Genomic DNA, 23672 nt, shown 5'->3' on the forward strand with positions numbered 1-23672 from the left:
TTAAGAGAGGGGGGCTCCCAATGGGAATATATCACATCATTTAGTGTTTTCACAGCTACATTTGCAGTATTCTAGTTTTCTGATGTTAAGGTTCCTCTTTATGGATTACCATAAGATGCAGTTAAGTGCTTAGAAGGAGAAATGAAGTTGTGATGCACTGTAGTATTGTTGTTACTTAACTAGAGAGATTTAGTTTTGAGTCTCTTATCAGGCTCTCTTTCCACATTGTATTTATGTTAAGCCTTAGAAACTGAGATTAAATTCTGCAATGAGTCAGTCTTTAGATTATTATTTTTTTGTAATGTAATACACATGATTATATATCCTGCTGTGTTGCCACTACAGTTGTTTTTAGTTTAAAATATTTGGCCTGCACATAAACTTTTATAAAAACCATGTTATTAGAAACTCATTGGCACTTATGATGCTAAATCATTCAGGATCTAGTTTTTGACCCACCACTGGTAATAATGACAGGTATCTGTTTATTCTAATTCTTTTATATGGATTTAAAAAAATTTTTTTTATCATAATAAACTGATGCCCAGGTTCTTCTTACACTGGGACTTTCCATAGTCCCCATATTCTACTCAAAATTTCCATACCAATAGAAATAACTAACCCTTATACCAGTTACATGAAGTGTAATGTACTGTTTTGAACAGGAACTCCCTGCTCCCATCTTGGACGATGTGGCCATTCACAAGCCTGTGGAACAGCCCAGGCTGTCTTGTGAACCCCAGGACAATTTGGATGCTATGAAGATTGCCTGGCGCTATCAGAATCTACCTAAAGTACAGGTAGTCAGATTGATATATACATTATATATAATGTCTCCTATTGTGTTGGAGTAAAGGTAATCTTTTTTTAATTTTTAAAAGTTCAAAATGTGTCTCTGTTAATGATGATTTGCCAATGGATTGCACTGGCACTCTGGTCTTTAGTGGTTTGGCAATTGTCTCAACCACTAAATCTATCAGCTTCTAAACTCCTTTGTGGGGTGAATGAGGCCTCAGCCTCTCCTTTCAGAGCTGGGCCAGATTACTCACACTTAACTGGCAATAGGTAGGCTTTTCACTGGTCCCCAACTTGCATATACACACATATACACACGCCTGCACCCCTGCTTAGCCTGGGAAACAAGAGTACTTTGCAGCCTGTGCATTGACATGTCTGCTCGCTCAACCCTATGACCCAGACCTGCGCCTCTGTCTTTCCCCAAATCCCTGCCTTTCCCCCTGCTAGGGTCGGCAGCCCTACACTCTTTCTTCCGCTTTGAGGAGAGGTGACCCTCCCCTTCTACTTCTCTGCAGTCTACCCCCGTTGCTCTATAATCCATATCGCTATGTGGATTAACAGCACACAGTGTGTCCCTGGGGATCCTCTCCTTCTTTCTCTCTCCCTGGAAACTTCTTTATATCTGTGTCCTTTCCTCACCTCTCCCCCTTCCCCTGTAAAATCGTCTTTACAAACCACTAGTAAGCCCAACCAGAGGATTTGCATCCCAAATTCACCCGCAGAGTCAACGCTTACTTTCCCCTTACACACACCTCTCCTGGCATAGCCCACTGAGTTGCTCTCCCGATGAAGACATCAGATCAAAGGTGAGGCCGTCAGGGCGGGGATGGAACGCTAAGCGGGTTGCCTAGCTCACAAAGAGAAGATGAGCTCCTGACCCCCCTGCCCTCCTGACCCCCTCGTCCCGCCAGGAGAGGGACACACCGGGGGCCCTAATCCAGATTAGGAGTAGATTAAGGGCCCCTTTAACAATAGAATCCCTGGTTTCACTCAGAGAGAAGAGCTAAAACTCTCTCTTTCAGCTGCAGGAAAACATCCGCCTTCCCTGCGTCCATGATGCGTTTGCTTTCACAGCCAGAAGTGGACATTTATGTGAAGAAATGATTAAGAGTGTGGTCATAGTGGTTATTTAACTTCTCTGCTGTAGGAATGTGGAGGAATGACCCATAAACAATGCAATTGCTTTACCATGGAGCGGAAAAACAAACTCTTTACAAATTAGGAAAACAAATAAGTTTTTTTTTCTTGTGAACTGTTCTATTCTTATTTGAAAAACATTAAATACACACCAATTATTTAGTTCAAAGTTCAAAGCAGGTAGAGGTGTCCGATTTTATTGAAAGTGGTTTTTAAATTAATTGGGTTAGATTTTTTATTGTTTCACTTTCCAAAAATTGACCCTTTGACCTTTTCAGAGTGCCCTGGCCTCTTCTTCCCGATTTGGGCATTACTATGATGTTTCCAAGACAATGGAGCCAGAAATTCGCCAGGCAGCCAAGTGCCACCGCTTCCACCTTCCAGAACATCCCACCCAGTCATCAACAACAAACAGGTAAAAGGACAAGACACTATCAACAGAACACATGGAAACCAATGAGACACGATCCACAGAACAAAGGCACACAAGCACGACACCACCCACAAAACACAGTTATACAAATAAGACATCATCCACAGAACACAGGTAAGCAAACATGGCATTTTTCACAGAATACAGGTACAATGCAAACAGACCAACATCATTTTAAGGTAACATTACTGTATTGTAACTGTCACATGAATTAAAGAAGAGAGTATGAGAGGACTGAGGTTTCTCCCTTTGGTTAAGATTTGTAGGAAATTATTAAACTTTAGGCTTGCAAGGTATAATTGCTTTCCTTGTTATTTGATTAATAATCATTATATTCTCTTTTCTTGATTGCATTTTTTAATGTCTATAATTTTACACAGTATATTTTTTAATGGCTTACAAAACATAATTTATCATGTATATGTCCCTTTTTGAGTCTAGGATCCACTGCTATTGAATTAATTATATGAAACATGATTATTATATTTCCTAATTTTCTGTTATTCCCCAAATCAGTCAAGTTTATGTGTTTTCATTAGTTATAGCAGCAAAGCAAGCATGCATCTTGCTAAATTTTGCATTAATAGTTTATGCTTTTCATTGATTTTCTTCAAAATACGAAAAAGTCATATCTGTAAGGCTGAAATCGCTTTTTTGTGCTTTTTACATACCTGCTCAAAAGTATCCACATTGTTTTGTACTTTTGAGTCAAATGTCCACTTTCAAAAATATACTGATGCAAATTCATTAAAATCTGGCTGGTTTGTCTTCTGTTCTGAGCAGCGTGCCACTGGCCCAAGTCATTCAGGCTCTTGGAAAGGTTGCGTATGTCTATTCAAATAAGGGCCTTGTTTGCTCAGCGTCTGTTTGATTTCTCCTGCATTGAGTGTACTTAGGGTTCAGAGGTCATGCAGGCTCTTTACTCAAAGAGTGTTGCTGAACACACAAGTGCACACGAAGGCACACTCACACACACACAGGGTAAATATAGCAATCTGGAGCACAGAGGATGTGGAGGAGGCTTTATGGTATCACTCTTCTTTTATGTCAGCAAACAGACTCTTTAGCAGAGCAACTGTCCCAATACACTGAATTTTGTTAACATTCACTTTCAAAAGTGTGGATGGTAAAGTGGACACCACTAGCTGTTATAACTCAACATTGCCTAATGGAAAAAAAAAAAAAAAAAAAAAAATCGTGTCCACTGATGAATCTGAGTAAGCCTGACATAGTGGTGCTGTTGTAGTGTCTGAATGGGTTATAGATCTCACAGGCATTTTGACAGCGGGAAACTACACCTGCACTGCAGCATTGTGCCCCAAGCCCGCCCCGGTATTAACACACATGCATGTGCTCACATACACAGTGCATTGCACACGCACATGTACCACACAAACTCCTAAGCAGGCTACTCCCCCTTGCACGTGTCCAAAGCCCCATGTTGATACCCTAGCTGTTAAATTGCTTCGTTTCACTTGAAGGCATAATTGGCACAAATTGCTCTCTAGGTGATACAGATCCTGTTGTTTAAGACCAAGCATCCCCGTTCTCTCCTCTTTTCTTCCCTTGCTGAAATAGGAACGCTGAGATAAAGAAGCTTCCCTGTGCATGATCCTAATTAGCTGACGCACTAGCCCCTGTAGCTAAGCACCTAGACCTTTTTGGTACCTGAATGAGGGCTGCTCAGTAGGGGTAGCTAAAACACAATGCTGCCTCTCACAATGGCTGCCAACCAGTAGCAACCTCCTCAACTACATGTCACACCATCCCAGCCCCCTACCTCAGAGCTGGGGCATGGGCAGAGAGGCCGTGGAGGGTAGGTGTCCCTCTTTCACCAAGCCAGCTCTATCATTAGCCACAGCGGGGTCAGGAGGCACCATTGTTGTGTTGAATAACTGAAATAGAGTACATGGATATACTTGGCCAAGTGTAATCAACACGAGTGTGTATTACTGTTCTTTATACATGGCTATTGGCGTGTGACCAATCTATGTGTATCAGCTTTTGTAGCCTGCAGGTCGAATTGACAACTGACATAGCAGCCCAGTGTGAGTTACCACAGAGTGGTCATTACAATGGTGGGGCGTTCTTAAGTGGAGGGTCTTGTGTAAAAAGATGGGGTTAACATTCCTGTCGGCCATCCTATAGACACACGGAAGTCCCTTGATTGTTGCTAAATGTTGCTCTGATAACACTGTATGCCCTTTGGCAGTGGTGCACATCTTACCCCTGATTAAACCCAAAATGCTGTTCCCTGTTAATTTTAGATATCAACCCATTAATTCTCCTGTCCTTCTCACGTATCATCTTTGCTGTGCGTATGTTTGTGCATATGCGCGTCTCATCTGTCTATCTGTCTGTCTCGGCACAATCAGATCCTCAGGGAGCTGACAGAGAACCAGTCATGTTGTAATTTAATCAACCAAATAAATTAATTGGATCTCTTGATATGGATCATCTGTCTGCTTCAGTGGCCACAGAAAAGCACAGTCAGGAAGAACATGCTGCAGTCATAGACGATTAAACTACTGCGGTGATAGGCTTGGCCCAGTTTTATCAAAATAGTCTCAGTGACAATTTACATATATTAAATAACCCTTTTGTGTTCTCTTTCTGGGTGTCTGCTTCACTGTTCCCATTCTTTCTGCCCTACCCTGTGCTCTCTCCAGTCGCATGATTGAGTCTTACTCTGCATTGCTGAAGTCCCTTCAAGAGGTCATACACAGAGAAGGCTTTGATTTGTCTACCCCCATGGTAAGAACCAGTATTATATCTGTTTCATTTGAGAGTCTGGAAATGGATGATTTTGCAATTACAGTTTGTATTTTCAATTATTGCAGCCCGTCCCTTCAACAAAAACATCTAATACACATAGAAAGATGTAACTCTATGGGTTTACTTTTTTGGCTAAAACTGTAAACAAAACAATCGAATAAAAATATGATCCACTTCAGGTGATCCTTCAGTTTTAAATTTGCTCCTTTCTGCCCATTCAACCAGTTGCAGCCTTTAAAATGTTCAAAGAAACACTTATCAGTGCTGGGTGTTCCAAATCTCTGTGATATAACCTAAACCATGTTTCGTGTGCATTATTGTTTATGGTAAGTGTATGGCAACGATGCTGAACTCTGAAACTGTACCAGGTTACAAATACCACGTCTTAAGCTCACTTTTAATTACAAGCTATTGTTCATATAAATGTTTGTTACAAGCACTGGAGTAGCACAGAGGGAAATACTAGATCTGCATCTGTGACCCCCAACCACTACTTGAGCCTGTTTACCTCTTTCTCACCTGCTCAGGTTGACCTCACCTGTGTGTTCCCAGCTGTGTGTCTTATCTTTGACATAAATCTTCGGAATAATCACCGGTTCTCTTCAGAGTGCCAGAAGCATTTGTGGCCTTATCTACCTCACTTTCCATACTTGTTTATTAAATGTCCTACTGTTAATTTAAAACAATACTTAATAAGTAGTGTTCATACACAAAAGAATGTAAACTCTATTATTTGTGATCCAGTGTGTGCATGTGCATGTATGAACACACACATATGTGCGCGCCTTATTCACCTACATTCTGTGACCCCTCTGCTTGTCACCTGGAGCCACCTCTCCCCCCCTGTCACTCACGCACAAGATTTACCTCCCCTACCCCCCACTTTCCCTCCCCAAGCGCTGTCAATCACACACCAGATTAACTGCTGACATCATTAAAGCAGTGTGGCCGCCCGATGTGCTGTTGGCACAGTCCAGGAATGCAGACTAGCACAGGGCGACATGGGCACACACAGAAAAAAGGCCAGTATGGATGATAGTGTGTATGCATCTTTATGTTGATTCGTTTATCTGCTTTTGGGAGACTGCTCATATTGTGATGGTTTAATATAAATTGTAAATAACAGATTACAATGTTGATTAATCTCCCTGTGCATGTTTTTGGTGGATTCCGTTGAGTTGTGTGAGCCTCCACAAACACTGGCTGATTAGGTCGGGGTTCCAGGCTTGTTGTAGTCTATATGGCTGGCTTCTGGCTGGACCTTATTGGCATTGTTCCCTGATTTTTCTATAGGCTTAACTATAGGAGTTAAGTTTGGCCTCCCTTGCTAATGTTGCCACAGCAACACTGATGTTACCACAGCTCCCCCCTGCTGGGCTGCACATAGAAATAAATTTCTTCTTTTTTTTTGCCTGTCCCATTTGGTTCTTTAGCCGTCAGAATTGTTGTCTGAAGACCAACAAGGATACCCAATGGATTTACTTTGCCAAATGGATCATCACGGCCTTGCTGTATTGGTCCATTTGATCAACCTTTGTTGTTATTATTTATTTTATTTTCAGTTGTTACAGACGGGACAGACATGACTGAGGGATAGTGAGAAAGGGCACTTAAAAAGAGAAAGAAGAGAAAAAAAAATCTCCTGGATCAGAAATAAATTTCTAATTCTGTGTCCCACAAAACCCGTGATTGAAGAGACTGCTCAACAAAGAAAGTGACTTAAGGGAAGCGCACATAAAACTCATATTTAAGCATAGTAAGGTATAGAAATGAAGCACTGGTGGTGAATAACATGAGTCAACATGAGTTGACTGTAAAAAAATCTCCCAGAAACAATGGGGTTTATTTTTCTAAGATCCCTGTGATTCTGCTCCAGACCCAAATGAAGCTTAGGTCATGTTGTCGGGAGAGGAAGCAGGAGGGAGTGGGGCAGAGGAGATTTCGGGAGGGTTGAGATAATAGAGGGGGAGGGATAAAGAAGAGAAGAGACTGGGGGACAAAAGCAAAAAGTGAGCAGATTTTAGGCCAAGACTTTGTTAATCACTTTTGGCTCTCACCTCAGTAATTAGGAGCCATCCTTACGAAACCCCAAATAAAAGGCAATTGTACTAAAGGCTAAAAAACTCTCACACTTTGGACAGGCTCCTCCATTCTTTCAGTTTCAGTGATATATATATCCCACCACTGTTTGGCCACTTTTTTTCTTTGCCCATGAGAGTGGGTTACCGTTGATCTCTTGTAGTGAGGTGGGGGGGTTTCAAGGGAAGGCACTCCACCCTTACCCAGGCCCCCTTGGCTGCAGCGCATCGCTGTGGTGCCAAGAATGTGCTGGAGTTTCTGGGTGGCGGCCATATTGGAAGCCTGTCTGACAGGTCCATTGTGCGTGTGTCAGATGGCTTCTGTGATTGGGCAGTTGTGTCCAGTCACGTTTGGGCACTGTGTTCGGATTGTCTGTGCTGGTAAGCAGACTGTCCATTCGCTCTCTTCCAAAGTTTGGGAATACTACCCAAGACCACAGCAGCCTACTGAAATCATTTAAAAGCGGTTCTCAGATAATGTTCAGAAGCAGTGTTATTGCTTTCGACTGTACTGTAAAATAAAACACATTTGCATGACTCTTTCTTGAATATTTTCTGTGTTTCTGACCCTGTTTTTTTTCTCTTTTGTTTTTGTTTTATCTTATAGTCCATGTCTCGTAATATCTTGCGTGTTGGGCTTCACTCTCTTGGGTCAGCTTTGTGGAATGATGACCTGAGTTGCCACGACGACCCCATGCATAACCACGCCTTGACTACCTTTCTTTATGGACTGCGTGCCTTACTGAGGTCATCACTGTCAGTTGCAGTAGTTACTGTTCCTTCTCATCTTATTCAGGTAAAACACTGGTTGACACGTGTAAACAGTTAAACATAGTTGAGAATCTCTTTTTGAAAGAGGTTTGTCGGTAGTTTTATGACGTGCAAAAACATTTATTCTTGTGTCTCTTTCCTCCAGTGGGATGTTCTAAACTTGATTTGATTATGTCTTTTTTATTAGTAGAGTGCATAGTATGAAGTCTTTTGTACTGTGTCATCCTCCTGACCCTGTAGTTCAGTGTCACCTTGGTATTACTCAGGCCACTTCCTGGAAGCCATGCTTTTGCAGCAAACACAGTCAGTTGCATACTTATTTTAAAGGCCTTTGAATCTGTTAGGGGGTTTATGGTGCTGTTTTTAAAATTAGAGTTTTAAGCAGAGTGTGAGCCTGTGTATGTATTTTATTATCTTACTAATATTAGTCCTTGCAGTTGCGAGTTGTAAGTGTAAATCTTGGGAGGAGGTGGGTGGTGTGGTTAGGCAATTGGGGGGAGTCCACGTGCATGCGCCTGTGTCCAGTCTGGCCTCTCAGTGTGAAGATGGAGTCATCTGCTGAGGCATATGGCAAACCACAGCCCTCCCCCAGACAGTCAACCACAGAAGCACACTCACCAGAAAAGCCATCTGAGACTTTCTGCCAAAATGTTTCAACCTGCCCACTCTTTTACTGTAACACCCTACTTTCTTACTCACTCACTCAATCACATGAGCATGAAAACACTGTTATTTCTGAGCCTTTTATACAGAGATATAGGTCAGTAACTTACAGAACAGCTGTGTTGTCATAACTTGCTCTGGCTCCAGGCCTATATGTGCTCACTGCACAGCGGCCTTGGCCTAGTCAAAAAAAGGTAGAGTGGCTAACTAGCAGATGTCAGCTGTGGTGGGAGCGGTCCCCCTGTCCCACTCTGGCCAAGCTTCCAAACCCTTAATCTGTCCCCTCCCCCTCCTCCACCCTGGGGAGAGAAGTGAATGAGTTGGGGAAGAACAGGAGAGGAGATTTTGGACTGAATCAGGTGTTCAGTAACTAAGCCAACATAGAGGTAATTAGGGCTATGTGACCTTATTATTAGTTATATAATTTAGTTATACAATTAATGTGAATTTCATTCACTCAGTAAAGTGATTAATCATTTGAAGGCAGTGGTGTGTAAAACCTACTCATTTTAAACTGATAACAGAAATTAGTTTGACATGGTAGAAGAGTTTCTTTGTGCCAGAGCATTTCTTAAATAGTTATAATGGAGAAGGTATGGCCTTTGGAAAACTGTCTAGACTAGTAGCAATGGGCTACCTGGCCATGGCTCTATTGTCTTGGCCAGCTAGCCCACCGCTGCTAGCCTACAATACTCAATGCATTATTGAGCAGCTTGGGAAGCTGAACAACTCACTGAAAGCCTACTCACAGCAGCCCAGTGCTACAATCCATCTGAAATATTAATTAAGCTCGTCTTAGCCCGGTTCCCCTCAATCTTACTTGGTCCTGCTACCACACCCATCCCACACACAAATGTAAAGTTCACATTCTTCCCCATAATGCATCTATACTCTCATCTATACTCACCTGGTGCTCAGACTAACGCGTTGTCCTGATTGACGTAAATATTGCAGCTCGTCCAGAAAGATGTCCACATAGCCTCTACACCATTTATATAAGCTGCAGTCTTACCTATGAATATAGCACTTGCCTATTCTTGTAATTCCGAAGAGCAGAGCAGTTTTTTCAATTGTAAAATAACTCCTGTTACTGACTTTATTTCTTTGCATATCTTCAAGAGAATATTTCATATTTTCATTTTGTTCAACTTTTGATCATCAGAAAGTCATCTTTAACTCACTCAGACTGAGTTGGGACCATATTAATAAGATTGTTTACTTGATGACATGTATACCCAGTGGCATTAGTTGTATGCCATTGAGTCAAACAGCCAAATGAAAACAACAATAGCTGTAATGTTGCAGCATAAGGTGAACATTGGGCCCTCTCTGTGACCTGTCAGACAGTGGTCATCCGCTGAAGCTGAGGGTTTCAGGGGATTTGCACTGACCTAATCTGAATTTATTGAGGTAGCATAGAGTTTAATTACAGGACTCAAACGAGTCTTGTTACAGCCCTTTATTAATTATAAATAACATATAAAGAATTATATTCAGCAGAGGGGAGCATTTCTTTTATTGCTTTAAAAACTCAAGAAGCTGAGGCGCATGTGCGTGTCTTACCGACCTCATTCTGCCCTGTTGCTATTAAACTGAGCTGCTGTATGTGGAAAGTTTGAAACAAATCACTCCTTGATAAGGAATCTAATCTATCTATTTATGTGCACACAGAAGAGTTATAATCCTCTAAACAGATTTGTACAGATAAAGTTTTTCATGGGCTATTGCTCAGATACTGAGTCATATTGTGCCATTAGTGTTTTTAATAATGTGTTGAATAATGCTTATCGAAACTCTCGAATTGGCTGTAATTGCTGCACGAGTGACTTCAGATTCTCTGTAAGTGCTGGTGGTACTGACTGGTAGGATATGCATACTTTAAAAGTAGGACAAAAATGAAAAGGAAGAAGAAAGAGTGGGGAAAAGACATGAAGGCATGAAAACTGCATTAGGCGGTGGCAGCCAACACAGAGAGAAGGATGTGAATGATTCAGGAGGCAAAGGGATTAATAATGCAGGACTCCCTCTCCCCCTATGTCCCAATGTCCCTCTCTCTTCCTCCCTTTCACTCTTTTACCCTCTGCTTCCACCCTTTTGTATATTCCTTCCTCATTCTTTTTCTCTACTGTATTCAGCCCTAATTTGTCCACTTTATTGTCAAGTCACTGAGCAAACCAGTAGGGGGAGCTATCCACTCCAAGCCTATGTTACTTCTCAAACTTCTCCCCAGTCCTCCCCTGCTGGGTGCAGGTTTAAGTTTGTGCACCAGCTATCCAGCTATAAGCTTTTTCGTGAAACATTTGATGAAATGAAATATTTACAGTGTGGCACATTTTCCCATGCTTTTCTTTCTCTCTTTTTTCAAATCTATGACGTAAGGTTTATCTCCATTTGTTTGCCCCATCACTACTTTCCCTTCTATCCCTCATCACATTCACATAAGCCATGGGCAGAAATGACCTGGTCACAGGAAATGATGACCTAATTTAATTGAAACTCTGATGGCCCGTCAGGAGGCTTTTAATTACCTGTTAATGTTCTGTGTCTCTTTCCCCCTCCCTCCCTCCCTCCCTCCCTCAATCTTGGTCTGTCTCTGTCCTACAGGACCGGGCTCTAATGGGCAACATTACCAGGCTATGTGACAATGCCATAGCCTTAGAATCATTCAAAGGCTCTGAGAGAGAGACCAACCCTCTCTACAAAGACTACCATGGTAAGAACACACACGCTTATCTTTCTGTCTCTTTTCCATCAAATACACACACATACATACAGGCAGTGCATTAAGGCTGAGGCTGGGCTGTGGATGGAGGCAGGGCAGCCCCCTTGCAGGCCAGACTGTCAGTGCGCGTTAGTGTGCTGCTGCTCAATCAGACGTGCTCCTCAGTAGACAGGCCGGGGGGGATTCAGCTGCCACGCTGTACCCCCTCTCCCTCGCACCCACTGCCCCCACCCTCCATCCCTGCCTCCCCCCTCCAGCAGAGCCTCTCTCCCTCTCGCCTCGCCCACTCTCATCCCCAGTCCCATACCCCTGAGGCTCTGGAGCAGAGCAGACCAACACTGGGGAATCGATATTCTCACCATCACTCTCTCTTCCTCTCTGCCTCTATCGCTCTATCCCTCGGTCAATGTCTCCGTGGCCAGCATGCTCTGCTAATAAATGGAGGGCAAGGCTTTCAGTAGGGGAAAGGACACTGGTAAGGGACACTTGGAGAGAAAGAAATAAGGAAACACGAAGGGAGGGCAGGCACCGTAGTTTGTATTTGCGTTCCTCATCCTCACCATCACTTTTTCTGTACAGTTTCATCTTTCCTTCTTTCTCCGGCATGTTTTCCTCTTTTCTGTCACTCTATCACACCCTCCACGCATAAAGGTCAGTTTAAGCGAGTTGGGTATTTTTAGCAGTGCCTCTCGAACTCTCCCACTCGCTCTTGCGCTTTTCCTCTCACCCCCCCCTCCACCCCCCCCTCGTGTTAGACGGCCCTAGTTGTGACAGATGAAGGGATGAGATTGAAAACATTCAATGGCAGATTTTGTTTTCATCCAACAGCATGTTTTATTTAGATCACACATCCCAGCAGTGATCACATTCCTCTGCATTGTGAGGGCAGGTGGCTTTTCAGCTCATGCAACATGAGTGTGAGGATGTATAATTTTTTTTAATGATTTTGTTTTGCAAAAACAAAACAGAACGTTCTTTTTAATTTGCAGTTAATATTGTTTGCACACCTTGTTCAAATATATGTTTGCCCTGTTCAACCAGCCAGAGAATCTCTGGTTGGGTTATGAAATACATTTACGTGTACAATTGTTTTGATGTGTGCTCATGAGTGCAAACGCATCTGGTACGAGTGTGAGAGTGTGCGCGCGGAGGCGCGTGCGTGTTTGCGGCAGCAGTTGAGGGCTGCTCAAAGCATGCTGGGAAGCCTGTCACTGCAAATCAGGCAAGGGGAAATCACCCAAGTGCACAGAGGAGAGAACCCACCATCCCCCACTTTTTATGTCTGTCTTCCTTTCTCCATTACTCCCTCGATCACTCCTTTTCTCTCTCACACTTATTTATACCTCCCTACTTTTACAGTATGTAACCAGTTTTAAGAAAACTGGGGTGAATTAATTGAGGACTAAGAGTGGGGGGAAAAAAATCCACCAAAACTTTGTAAGAATCCGTAGCTTGCGTTTTTGTCTTGTGTCTTTATTGTTCTAGTATGTCCCAGTGTAAGTTGGCCAATTTTCATTCGCTCATACTCCAAATCATAGGAAAAGTCTAACATGCAGATATGTGAACAAAATACTTCTTCATTTCAGTCTGCCAATGACATTTACTCAGTATATTCTATTGCAGATTTAGTTGTTAGTAATTTTACAATTAATTTGTGCCTTAAATTTAATCCTCTTGTACAGATGCAAATTTTCAAAACAAACCCCCAAACTTTAAAAAAAATCCTTCACCTTATAATGATCAGTTAGACATTTGAAAGCCATTGCAAAACTTTGAAACATTCAAAAATATAATCTGTTACTAAAATACTGTAAAGACATGAAGACTTGCATTTATGAATGGATTTATCAAACTTAATATTAGTTTTTGCTGAGGTCAACGTGGGGTCACTAGTAATTTTTTATTAGCTCTTCTCATACAGCTACTGCCTACATACTAAAATGTTACCTTGAAAGGTGCAGGGGAACAGCATTCTTCCAAAATAGGGGTATTGAGCTTAATAATGAAGGCTAATTTCTTGCTAGTTGGTAGTAACTCAGTAAATCTGTAAAATTCTGTCACTTATTTTATGTTTATATAAAAAATGGCACGTGTGAGAAACACGATGGGGTTTTCTGTTGGCACAGTCAAATAAAATACACATGCTCTGTAATAAATGAAGTAGTAAGGCAGGAAGAAGTAAAGGAAGCTCTTACTTTGTGTGGTATTTCAGGTTTAATCTGCTCCCTCTTCCTTTCACAGGCCTGCTACACGTACGCCAAGTACCTTACCTGAACTGTCTGGCGAGCCAACTCCCTGACCACAAGGACCTGGCTTTTAAGCTCAAGAGAAAACAGTTCAGTATTGAGGTATGTTGTCAAAGGTACTCAGCGTAACCAGGATCTATTCATTAAAAAGACAGTATTCCAAGGGTCACACCCGTTAAACCCTGTATAATGTGATATCTCATCAGATTTTTTTTGTTTTTCTTTCTTTTTTAAAAAATGTTTGAATTTTTTAGTTGCTCTGATTTTACCTCCCTGGTCTATTTTAATTGTAACTTGCCTTGTAGCCATTAACCTAAAACCAAAAGCGATGTCGATACAAAGTAATTATTTATTAAGAAAGATTACATTTGCTTCGTGCAGATGAGAACTCTCTCACGTAGGCGAAGCTCTGCCAACCTTTGTTTACTTTTGTCTGCTATTGGGTGACAAAATCAAAGGAGAAGCTATTGATTACACTCTGTTGCTACCACAGTTATTTGAGTGTAATGCCAAGAGGCAACAAAGTGAGAAAAATCCATCTATAATCATAAATACACAATACTGCTTCTGCTGCTTATGACAGTTAATTATGTAGTTTTCTATGTTTTTATGTTGGGATTGCATTAATTTGTTACCAGCCATGACTCTGATCCAAGGATGTGACCCTGCATTAGTTTAGCACTCAGTACTTTTGTTTTTCAGCCACAAGAATGAGGCAACAGCAACAAACAGGGTTTGCAGAGAGAAAGAAAAGCTCTCAGATTACGTGCTTACTCTAATAAGGAGCAACATTACCTTAATATGTAAGATAGCTTGAAATTCCAGTGTGACATCTAAAGACCCATTAGTGCATTTGCATGTATGACTTAAAATTAATTAGAGTATTAGTGAATGTTTCTAACATTTTATCCAGTATATTATATACACAAGAGAGCAAAATGATGTAATGAAGTGCAATACACCACCTATACCAACAACCACTGTGGCATCAATAATAGAAATTATGTAGAATTTAGAGTGGAAATGTTTTCTTGGATTGCATTTTATTTTACTGTGTGTACCTAGGTGATTGTATGGGCTTCCTCTTTCTTCATTCATTTTGATGTATGATTGATCATATTCTTTCTCTTTTGCACGATCATTCTCGGGCAGAGCAATCATTCTGTCACTGAGCTGCCACTCCAGAGAGAAATTAAGGGGCCCTCCTCTTAGCTCAGCCTCATGATTGGTCCTCATTACATTATCATTACCTTATCACACCCTCTGGTCCATGGCTCTTAGTGACTCCTATTGTTTCAGCCAGGATTTGTAGGGGAGGAGAGAAATGCCTGTGCCACCCCCAAACTTCCCTCCATCTTATGGTCAATCCTTTCTCATTTTTTTGCCCGCCTTAACTGCCCTTCCAACCCTTTCTTCTGTCTGACCCAATCCCTCCTCCTTTCTCTGATTTCCCCAACATACCACTCCAGTGATTTATTAGGTTTGTAAAAGTCAAGGTAGTTATCCTAAATGGTCTTTTAATTAGGCTCTGTATTGGGCAGGCCAGGAGTTCAGAGGCCTAGAGAATCCCAGTAGCTCTGTGGGGCCTGGATCCCCTGTCATATATTCCAGCAGCACATTGTTAAGACCAAGCTTTGTCTGCCTTTCTTGTTTAAGGAGCTTTATTGAAGTTTTTTGCTGAGTGGGAGTCATACTCTTGCGCTGCCCATATGGAAAAGAAATAGTAAAAACTTATAAAAGACTTGCATAAGATTTGGCTTACTTAATATAGTGAATCATATAAGGCTTATATGATTCACTCATGAAAGCGGCCACTTTCTCATTACTTTCATATATTCTTTTAGGAAGTATCCAAAACATACAAGTTTCATTTATATAATTTTTCAAGGGATCTTATATCTGTTTTCACTCTTGTATGCTTTTCATATAAATTTCACACAAGACAGATACAAACTTTATAAGATTTATATATATCGTTTCCATATCGGTGTCTTTATAACATATGCTTAAAACTTCTGCAATATCCACCTATGATTTTTTTAAGGATTGTAAAATGGATGCACTTATTGACACAAGATCGTACTTAATATAAAATGTCACAGTCCTATGAGACATTGCTATATGTTAGGGAATTTTCCAGAGAACATCGTATCACCAGTCATGCATCAAATCAGCCAAAACACATATTAGTCATTGTAATGCCCTATTATGTGCTTTGTGTTGTGTTCTCTGGCATTGTGATTCGCTGTCATTAATTTGTACATCATCTGAGTTAGAAATGTCACAAAGGTATGAATGCACGTGCTCTTCCTTCACTGTTGCAGAGTATGGGTATATATGTCTACTGGTGTGCATCTCACACATACATTGCTCAGTGTATACTGTGTTTGACCTATTGGTTAACTGCCTCGGTGGGCCGCTGATTGACACATAAGATGGTGACTGGATTTTAAGCGTGGTGTCTGACGTGTGACAGCCCACACCATCCCTGCTAATCACCTCATTTACTCATGCTACAACTCTTCTGCCTGGAGCCACGTAATACAACATTTTCTCTACTGCTCAGTCTTCAACAGATCCATGTTGCTATGTACCTTTTTCAACTGTTGACTCATTTTCCATATATGAAAGGCACTGAATGCAGCAGCTTTCTTTTTATCATCTATCTGGATTAATTTGCGATGCGGTGGTGGAAAGTGACAGGTGATTGACAGTGCTACCTTCTCACCAGCTCGGTCAGGCAGCTGCATGTCTCCCCAGCCACACATAGATTTGTCCTGGTAACTAATTTCTTAACTGCTGTTTGACTCATGTTTATATCCCCTAACATTTCTGGAATGCAGAAAGTGTTTGTTTGCCAGCTCACAGAGTGCAGGGATTATTTATAAGAAAGTGATCTTGTATTTATTAGTTTTGATTTTATTTTTTAAATGGTGGGTTTTGGTTTTAGCAAATAAATTCCCCCATTTCTCAATCGGTATTCTGTTGGTTCTTTTTTTTTAAGGTCACCACGATAGCTCATGATGTTTCTCAGAGTTCAAGCTGCGGTTGATGAGCAGTTATTAGCCACGACGCCTGAAGCCAGAATTAACCCGTGGCCCTGTCTGAGCAGGTAGAGGAGTGTTAGGTGTTTAAGAGATTAACACATACTCAGAGAGACATATACAAACAATACTTGCTCTCACACACATACAGATATTAACATTCATGCAATGGCACAAGCAAATATGTATTGGGAAATGCGGACACGCCTTAATTGTTAGACACTTTCTGAAAACACGCAATGTGTGTGAGAATTTTCCCAGCCACTCAGCTAATACAGGCTTCTGTCAGTGGTTTCACAAGGGAAGATGCTTTAAGGATGAAGCTCTGAAGAATGTAGATAGTACATTCTCTTTACCTTTGGTTGACCCTTTAAACTGACAGGCAGTGTGCCCGTGGGGTACTGGGGTGCCAGAGGTAGGTCACGGGGTCAAATACGCCATAAGACAAGGATTTATGTCAAATTAGTCCTCTATTAGAGATGCTATGCGAAGATGTCTGTTGCTCTGACAAGTCATTTGCTATGGCGGTGTAGTGTATACATAGGAAAAGTTTCATGTCATTGAGAACTGTTATATTTTTAGAGTATTTTGCATTATTATAAAGAGAAAGGAGTCAGTGAAAGGAAGCTGGTGAAGAAAGGATGACACATGACGACAAAGGTCATATAAAATATAGGGATTACATCACAGTTTCTTACGTGTAGTAATATTGCACATCCTGGTTCATTTGTATGACACCACTTTTTTGAGGTGTCAGTCCAAACCAGCCTCAGGGTCAACTAGAAATGGCTTAACCATTTCTGTCACCTATCAAGGTACAGTTAATATTAATTTCTGCTATTTACTTTGAAGGATAATAGAATAGAATAGAATAGAATAATCTTTTAATTGCCCCACAAGGGGAAATTTGGTTGTAACAGCAGCCAGAAAGACACATATACAACAAACAGGACACAGAACAGAAACATACACAATTTTTCTTACATATTTACATTAAGGATAATGGTTAGTATAAACAGAGTACTGTACAGTTATTAAATTAAATAAAAACATGATAGCTTCAGATTTTCTTTGGACTTTGGTTGCTTTTTCACTTATTTTCAGCATAAATACTTTTAATTCAGCCTCTTAATGTTGACCTATGACTTATTCAAGCATCTAAAAGGAACCTAACTAGAACTAGAAGGATGAAACAGTGTTTTGTCTGTACATGACAGACAACTTGTCAAAGAACTCATTTTAAATAGAATCTTTTGTCACATTGTTACTAGCTGCCTGTCAACATTTCATTTGTTTCCATTTTTTTTTAGCTGAATCAACAAAAAATTCCAAAGATAAAATCGTTTGACACATATGAAATAATAATTTTTCACCAACAAGGTGAAGTTCTAAGAGCTAGTAGCTGAAAATGACATATCTCAGCATGGTGTGCAGTGTGCCTTTAAAAAATCTGGGAAACTGGACAAGTGGACAACAACAGAGCTAGCAGACCAAAAAATAAATTTAAAAAACCTACAGCAGTCGAACAGTATCTGAAAGTCGTCTCCTTGAGAAATGGCAAAAAATGCAGCAAAGACTTCTGTGGTCATTATGTGTAAAGGAGTTCAGGATGGAGGAAGAACATGGAGTGTCGACAGCTGTTTGTAAAACATGGTGGAGGCTCGGTTATGTTTGGGACTGCCCTTCAGCCACTGGTGTTGGAGGTTTTGAATGTCCTTCAAGAAGCCTGAAGAACAATTCCTGAAGACTACTTAAAGAAAAAGCTTGTCTAAGAGAATTCAAGCTGCGTTGATGGATGTGGTCATACCAAATATTGACTTTCAAGCTTGTTAGAACTGCTCTAAATCTGTTTTTGATTAGATTTTTCTATTATTTAAATCTCCATATATAAATGCTATTAAAAATGCAGAGTCTACCATATTTGAACTTTTTTTACACTATATTATATATTTACCTCTGACACTACCAACTCCTCTCTCCTAAAAACTTCTCAAGTTGTCCAAAAACCTTCCATCCCACATGACATGAACGTGAGTAATTAACTTTTCCGTGCGTTGGAGGAAAGCCACAAGATAGCAGAAAATAACATTAAGAGGATAATGATAGTGATGAAAAGAATAAGACTTGAGAAGAACGGGAAGACAAACTGAAAGAGTCCGAGGGAGGTGTATAGAGAAGGTTAATGTTTCTTGGCATGTCCTCAAAACGTCTTTAAGACAACGCCTGCGTCTGCCCCCTGTTGAAGCCTGTGGGTGCCAAGGGAAGGGTGTTAATGGACCTATGTGAGGAACAGAGCGAAGACTTGGAGAGGAGGGGGAAGGCATGAGCGGAGAGGAGCAGTTAAGTGATTCTCAGGTCAGGTCTAATTAAAATGAGGGCTTTTCCTCAGAGGCACCAAACCGTCTAAAAGGGACGGAAAGAAAGAATTGTAAAATACATAATGAATTCGACAGAGAACAAGCTTCAGGGCCTTGTTTTTACATTTGTTTATATGGTTGTTTGTATTCGATGCCTAATCGTATATAAGACTCCCCAAGTCTCCAATAATGCCCAGTGTTAAAGATCAGAGAAAAGCCAATGCTGAGAAGAACAGAAATGGAGAAAGAGCTGAACCCAGTCATTTAATATTTACTTCCAATAGCAGATCATAATGACGGTTCGTCGGATAAGAAAAGAAATCTGAAACAGTGGGCTTACAGGATTTCCTGAACCTATTAATGACACTGAAAACTCCATACACCTGCTTGTGATTCCCACATGTGGCTTGGGAATCACGATCAGATGGGAATGGTACCCTTGGAATAATATTTCAGTTGAATTATTTATACTTCCTCCCTTGGTGCACATCAACCTCTGTTGCATTTGGGAATGAGGTGTGCTTATGGTTTGTGCGTGTATGAAAACAAGAGAGACAATTTGGTGCAGGCCAGTCAGTAGCACGCCATCGCACCCCTCAGCTGAACAATATTCTCAACATACATCAGATTGTTATCTATTATTTAGCAGAGTTTTTATCTATTCTGCAAATGTGCATGTGTCTTTGAAAAGCCTAGCTCATACCGTGGCTGAGTCTTGTGTGTGTGTGTGGATTGCAAAAATGTGCAAGTTTTTTTTTTTTCTTAAGAGGTGTGGGGGGTTGTTTGTTTTTGGGTGCACTTGACATCCGTGCGATTCAGGTTGTCTGCACAAGTTTATGTATTTATTAAATAGCGACCTTTGATAAATGTGTTAATTAAGACAAGCACAAACCTACAACCAAATCCACTCCACTAATGCCACAACAAATCAGCAGAGTTTTATGTGTGGGAGTGGAAATGTTACTCCCTGTAGTGCTATATGTGGTCTGCCAAGCTATTAAAGATGTGCTTGTGCAAGCAAGGTCAAGGTTCAGAAAATCACTAAAGACACTGGTTAAAACAGTCCAAATGAGCATTTTTTTTCATTGTCCAGCACCTAGGGAGAAAAGGCAGTAGCAGTTGTGTTTGTTGTAGCCAAGTCAAAGCTCAGTGCGAGAATATTTGGGGCAGCCAAATGTGCTGCCCTCCATACCATATCAACAAAACGCCGAAACTTTTCTTTCAAACAGACAGTATTAAAGCAAAACAAAACAAGGCATATGTGCTCCTCCTGCCAGATTGAGTAAGAGTGTGGTCTGCTTGAACTCATCCTGGAAGTGAAGCTGTTTCATCAGTGAGCAGTGAACCCTTAACATGGTCCATGGACCACTCAGCCCCCATCAGACTAGACTGGCCACATTGGACTCAGACCTGATTAAAGTAGCCCTAGTTGTCTTCAGCTCCCATTAGAGAAAGGCAAAAAGGCTATAACATGTATGCCACCCCGCATCCATGGGGTCTTGTGGCACTATAGGGTATGTGTAAGCCTGTTCAAAAAGGGCTCGTATTAACATAATGGTAGTGACTGGAGAACTATAGGCCCTCTGGTGCTTATAAACTAAGTCTCACTGTATATTTGGCTTCTTCATTTTTATTTACTTTTTGTTATTTCCTATCTTTTTAAAGACTCTGTCTAATTTTGCCTTAGGTTTATGCACTTTCCGTGCAAGTCTTAAAAACTCTTTGCAAGAGTGTCAAGTTTGCCACTGTAAATTCTGATATTCCTTTTCCTCATAGTCAGGCACAATCCTGATTTTAAAAAATACAACAACACCCCCCCCAAACAAACATACATCCAGCAGCATAAAAAATGTTCAGTGGTTAATTTCAGAGACCTCTGAATAAATAACTGCAATGGGTATGTTTTAAAATTTGCATGTAAAATTGAAAAGAGGTAAATTTTGGTAATTTGTACTTTCAGAACTTTCAAACGCATTAATCCAGATATAAACACTTAATATTACAGATATTCTGCATTCAAAACGTGTTCTTTCTAAACTTGCACAGAAAGACTGTTGCCATGATTATCGTTGGACAAAAAAATGCAAAAGGCAGTGGCTTTCTCATTTTAAATGAAACGGTGTCCTTCCTGCTGTTGGTCCGCAGAGAACGTTAAAATTGCCATCATGAGCACAAACGGCTCTATGGTCGGTGTGGTTCAAAGGTGGAATGTTGATCCGGAGCAGGAGCATCAAACTCAGGAAGGCAGTCTGCATGGGTCCTAAAAATAACTTTCCCACACTCTCACCGCTCAGTGTCCTGGGGGGTCAGGAGGAGGAGTGTGTGTATGTGTCCACTCAGTGCCGATGTAGTACTATGCTGTTTTAATATTAATACATTTGAAAACCCAGAGACTCCTTTAATTTTCGGGTAATTTGAAGTTTGTTAACAGTTTAATCTTCCTGTGAAATAGTTTGACAAGCAAACAGTTTGCACATTTAGGCCATTCAATGATAACAAATGATGAATTCAAAATGTATTTTACATTGAAGATGTCATTCTTCACCCATTTTCTGGCTTCCTTTTGGTCACACATCTCATTTTGTCGCTAAAATTTTCTCAAAACATCATTACTAATGGTAGTGATGTGGCCTTGTGTTAAGATTCCATATTGTTCAGTCAGGTGAAATCTCAAAGATTTGCAGTCAGCCTTACATATCTGTGCTATTGTGCAATAACTATAGTAATACAGTAGCAGAAACTTGGTCCCTTAATCATGTTGTTCTTCGAACGTCAACATTTTTTTAAAAGCTCGTTTTCCCATTCTTACTCCAACAGTCTTGGTATTAGAAATCCATCATTTCTAGATTCTGGACATAAAGAATGTGCTTACATCATTTACTCATTAATTTGTTTGCATCACAAAGTAGTAGGCTTAGAAATACCAGATCAGTTGGACACTTAGCCTTTTTTTCAAATTACTTTCACTGTCTGCAATCCCTCAATGACAAAAACAAATTGGATCTCTTGATCCTCTTTCTTTTTCCTTCCCCGAGCACACTATACAGGCATTTGTTTCAGCTAATCATGGCAGCTACTTAACCCTTGCTACTGTGAATATGGTTGCATTTAAAAAGGATTCACCCAACAGTCAACACAGAGTTGTTTAAAGTGGTGTTGGCCATTGAGTGAAGTTAGCCGGCTGCTGAATGTAGTGGTGCTCATGAATTTTACGAGGGCAAGTGTCCCTGTCCTTCAGAGTTCACAGGTGGCCATTGAAAGGCTCAGTCAGATGATGGAGGATAGTTAGGGCATGTATAGAGCCCTGAATAGACTTTAATTATACAGAGTAGATGAGTCAGAGGGCCATTCGAAGGACAGCTTGCAGTTCAAAAGAAAAGTTAGAGGGCAAGGTGATGATGCTTCACTGAAAAGTTTGCGACCCTTTTTGTGAGTTAGACAGCATGTGTGACTCAGAGGTTTTATATTTATTTTGTGAAAATAAAAATGAAATCTGTGCGCGTCTGTGTGTGTGATTGTATGTGTATTAACACACATACATGAACGTGTGAGGGTGGGGGGTGGACACTGGGTGGGAGAGCACTCCAGTGTGTGGCTTAACCAAACTTTCCTTTTGTCCCTAACAATGATGAGTGATGGTGAGTGACAGGGGTGTTAGGAGTGGGATCTGGGGAACAGAATGCACAGAAGCAGCGCTCACCCAAACTTACACAAAAGGCAGCAAAAGGTCAAATCTGAGGCAAGCTACTCGTCCACTAGCACATAATATTGCACTATAATAAACATGAACATTTTGTTTGTTTTATTTGTGCTTCAGTTTTATTTTGCTGCACTGCATCCCAGATGTTTTAAGAAATACAAAGTTACTGTCAGTTACTGATTGTCAAATGTGTTTCTACTGGGACTCTTATTACACTGAGCCCTTGAATTACTGTTTACATTTAATGAAAGAGAGTTGCTTCATAATGCACTATATTTCTCTGCATCTCTGTTTTTTGGCAAACTGAATAACAGTGTATTCTCTTACTCTGAACCAATTATGAAAACATGCACAGTTGTCTCCTTTTGTTACGCAAAATCCATACATTCTGCTTACACAGCCCAACTAAGCACACACAAACCCCTCCTTTTGCCCACATGCACACATTATGCCCCACCGCTAGCCAGGGATGAGAAGGACTTGCGTGCAAGTGTTTCCCAGGAGGCAGTTGTAGTCCGAGGGTTCTGAGGCCCAGGGATGGCTCTAGATGGCGGTTAAAGAGGAACCAGTTTTTTTTTTTCGTTTTTTTTTTTGCCTGCTCTCTTCCTAGCCCTCCCCCTTTATGGGTACAGGCAGTGATCATAATGGGGGGTGACAGCTCACCTCTCCCTAGCGTGCCTACAGTCCTTGGAGCGTTAGACCCCCCCGCGTAACCATACCACCACCCCTAAGTCCCGGAAGGCCACAAAGGTTACTCCATATGTTAGTCTGAGGATTCTTATGAATCTTTTCTCCCCTCTTCAGACAAGTGTGTTTTCTGTCAAGTCTGCAAAGATTTGTCTGAGTCTAATCGAATGTAATACACTTCTGCTTGATCCCTGTGCCACAAGTACATATATATATGTGTGTGTGTGTGTGTGTGTGTGTGTGTGTGTGTGTGTGTGTGTA

General features: G+C 41.0%; 1 protein-coding gene across 1 annotated transcript in view; it reads left to right on the top strand.

Moving 5' to 3' along the window:
• Positions 1 to 23672, top strand: part of elp4 (elongator acetyltransferase complex subunit 4) — a 55053-nt gene that overhangs the window by 9606 nt on the left and 21775 nt on the right. Inside the window, exons 4-9 of the mRNA XM_005745755.1 lie at positions 666 to 800; positions 2214 to 2350; positions 5038 to 5122; positions 7829 to 8017; positions 11260 to 11368; positions 13619 to 13725. Coding sequence (XP_005745812.1) covers positions 666 to 800; positions 2214 to 2350; positions 5038 to 5122; positions 7829 to 8017; positions 11260 to 11368; positions 13619 to 13725 — 762 coding nt within the window. The remainder of the gene's footprint in view (positions 1 to 665; positions 801 to 2213; positions 2351 to 5037; positions 5123 to 7828; positions 8018 to 11259; positions 11369 to 13618; positions 13726 to 23672) is intronic.

The sequence above is a fragment of the Pundamilia nyererei genome, unplaced genomic scaffold (genome assembly GCF_000239375.1).
Source record: "Pundamilia nyererei isolate P.nyererei 1_Seehausen unplaced genomic scaffold, PunNye1.0 scaffold00166, whole genome shotgun sequence".
NCBI classification, from domain to species: domain Eukaryota; kingdom Metazoa; phylum Chordata; class Actinopteri; order Cichliformes; family Cichlidae; genus Pundamilia; species Pundamilia nyererei.